The 2603-nt window shown below is 46.4% G+C and overlaps 1 protein-coding gene across 1 annotated transcript in view; it reads left to right on the top strand.

Moving 5' to 3' along the window:
- Nucleotides 1-2603, top strand: part of VPS13D (vacuolar protein sorting 13 homolog D) — a 299465-nt gene that overhangs the window by 28639 nt on the left and 268223 nt on the right. The window contains exons 8-10 of the mRNA XM_019639700.1: nucleotides 803-905; nucleotides 1722-1890; nucleotides 2037-2109. Coding sequence (XP_019495245.1) covers nucleotides 803-905; nucleotides 1722-1890; nucleotides 2037-2109 — 345 coding nt within the window. The remainder of the gene's footprint in view (nucleotides 1-802; nucleotides 906-1721; nucleotides 1891-2036; nucleotides 2110-2603) is intronic.

Raw genomic sequence — 2603 nt, 5'->3', positions numbered from 1 at the left:
CTCTTTCTTTCTGCTCTCACTATTGAGCTTGTAACAGGTGAAGGAAGCGTGTTGATAGAAGAGTCTTGGTATTTCACTGTACCCCAGTGGGAGAGAAAGCGCATAGAGACCAAAATTGGGGTAGGTGCAGAACCACTGTTTGTTGTACAGTTGGATTGGGTTGATCTCAGGTTTTTTTAAAATTTTTATTGGGGAATCAGGGAAGGGGAACAGCCAAGTTTTTGTCCTTCAATCCTAGCTGTGGAGAGCGCAGCTAGCTCAGCTCCAAGTCTAGTCGCCATCTGGCCGCACGTTGGCCGCTTGCGGCCGCTCAGCTCAAGGTGCTTTGTTCAATCTTAGTTGCGTGTGGGCGTAGCCCACGATCCCATGCGTGAGTCGAACCGGAAACCTTGTTGTTAGGAGCATGTGTTCTCACCAGCTGAGCCATCCTGCCACCTGTTAGCAGCTCAGTGGCAGCTCAGCTCGGGCGCAGCTCACTGGCCCATGTGGGAATCGAACTGGCGACCCTATTGCTCAGTTTGCACTCTTAACCAATTGAGCCACTCGGCAGCCCTCAGGTTAGTTTTGAGTTAATGTTTTCAAGTGCTGAGCAGAGAGTATAAGAGACATAGTAAATGTCAGTACTTAACTGTCAGTGTTCAGAGAGAAATGCCACCTGATGCTGAAATTTGGTCTTTACATTTGCACTGGATTTCAATTCAGTGGGTTGACTAATACGAATTGCTCTTGTTGGATATATGTCTTAACCTGCGTAAAAGAAACAAATTGGTTCTAACCTAGTGTCTCTTACCCTCCAATACAAAGCTGCAGTACCGGAAAATGATGGAATTCCTCAGGGAGCTGGAACGAAAGGAGAGGCAGGTGAAGTTTCGAAGATGGAAACCCAAAGTGGCTGTATCCGAGAAGTAAGGGCTTGTAAAGTGTTGGGAACGACATGCATTCGGTGGCGTGGGTTGGCTTTTTTTGTGCGTAGATCAGAAATATGTCTCACTGTCCTTTACACATGGTTGGAGATAAAAGTGCAGTTGATTTTTCTGGCCTTTTAGATGCTATTCCTATTGTTTATTGTTGTTGGTAGTCTTATTGTCTGTTGATTTGGTGGTGTGGGTTTAGTCTTCAGTCGCGTAGTGGAATGGACAAGACCCTCTGAGCCTTGTTTAGCAAGTAGACTGGTGTTGCTCTGGTGGGATCTGCTTAAATACTTGGCAGAATTCTTTGAAGCTACTTCTCTATGTCTTTCCCCCCAGGTTATTTGGTCAACTTATGTAGAACACTGTATAACTTCTGTATCAAAAATAAATCTTTTCATGTTGCAGTGATAAACTTGACCAGTCCAGCATATCCAAACTTTTTTTTAGAGCCTGTGTATGTCCATGTCTTTTGTGAAGTGTTCCATTTAAAATCTACATTAGTCAAATCCTTGGTAGTTATCTTAATGATGGTATTTACCTTACACTCACGAGTTGAGTCATATATTATTATTGATGTATGCATTGAGGGTCTGTTATTTGCCAGTAGATTACTTCCCCCACAGGTTGACTTAGCTTCGTATTAAAATGAGTTTGAGGCACAAACTGATGGCTCGCAAGAGGAAAGGTATCTCAGAAGAGGAGCGGTGTTACGTGGCTTGCCCTTTTTGCATCCATTTGATGCAAAAGGGTTGATGGCATTTCGGTTGCTTTTACTGTAAGGGGTAATTACATTGTTGTGACATGTTTCAGCTGCCGGGAATGGTGGTGCTTTGCCCTGAATGCTAACCTGCATGAGATCAGAGAGCAGAGGAAGTGCTGCACCTGGGACTTCCTGCTGCACCGGGCCCGTGATGCTGTGTCTTACACTGACAAATACTTCAGCAAATTAAGAGGAAGCTTGCTGTCTGCAGATGACAAGGTGAGGGGACTGCTGTCTTGCATTTCTTGTCGTCATTCAGAGGATAAGAACACTGTTCTCTCAAAGGCTGAAGAAAATGGAACCTGGAAGAAATCAAGTCCCTTGCTGGGGGTCATAATTTCACAGGATAGGGTTGGTCTTCCTAGGGTGACAACTTCCTGGAAGGCCACAGCCTCACCTTGGCCACAAGCATCCTCCACCTGCTGCTGCTTGAGGAGAGCTAGGCTGTACGGTGGGAGGAGGAAAAGGTGGCCGTGGTCCTGCCTCGCCTTCGTGCCCACGCCCCTCCCCCCAGCTCTCTTTGCAGAGCTCAGAGAGACTTTTCATTTAGTCACTGATGTCTCTTCAAAGCCCAGACCTAGTCATTATTCTTTTCCTCTGAGCCTGTAGCTAATCTCTGTGGGCTTTGGCCTCTATTTTCCCTAAGCCCAATTGATTTGATTGACCTTGGAGCTTTTTGGAGGTAGGGGCTAGGCAAAGGGGTTGAAATAGGGGGTGAAGGCAAGCTCTTGCTCTAGTTAACTGTAGGTCTAGCGACTCTTAGAGCCCCCCTCCTGGAGTGCTAGCATGGACTCCAGCCCTGCTCCAGGCTGTGTGTCTATCTCCTGGGGGAGGCGGGTGGGGATTGCTTTGCTCTCTGATTTGTTTCGGTTTTGTGAGCATCAATTCTTGCAAAGCAATTTAGACTGTTTCCAGTATTTCGGCAGAGGTAC

Source organism: Hipposideros armiger, unplaced genomic scaffold (assembly GCF_001890085.2).
Source record: "Hipposideros armiger isolate ML-2016 unplaced genomic scaffold, ASM189008v1 scaffold_46, whole genome shotgun sequence".
NCBI lineage: Eukaryota > Metazoa > Chordata > Mammalia > Chiroptera > Hipposideridae > Hipposideros > Hipposideros armiger.
This window is presented reverse-complemented; position numbering and strand designations above follow the sequence as displayed.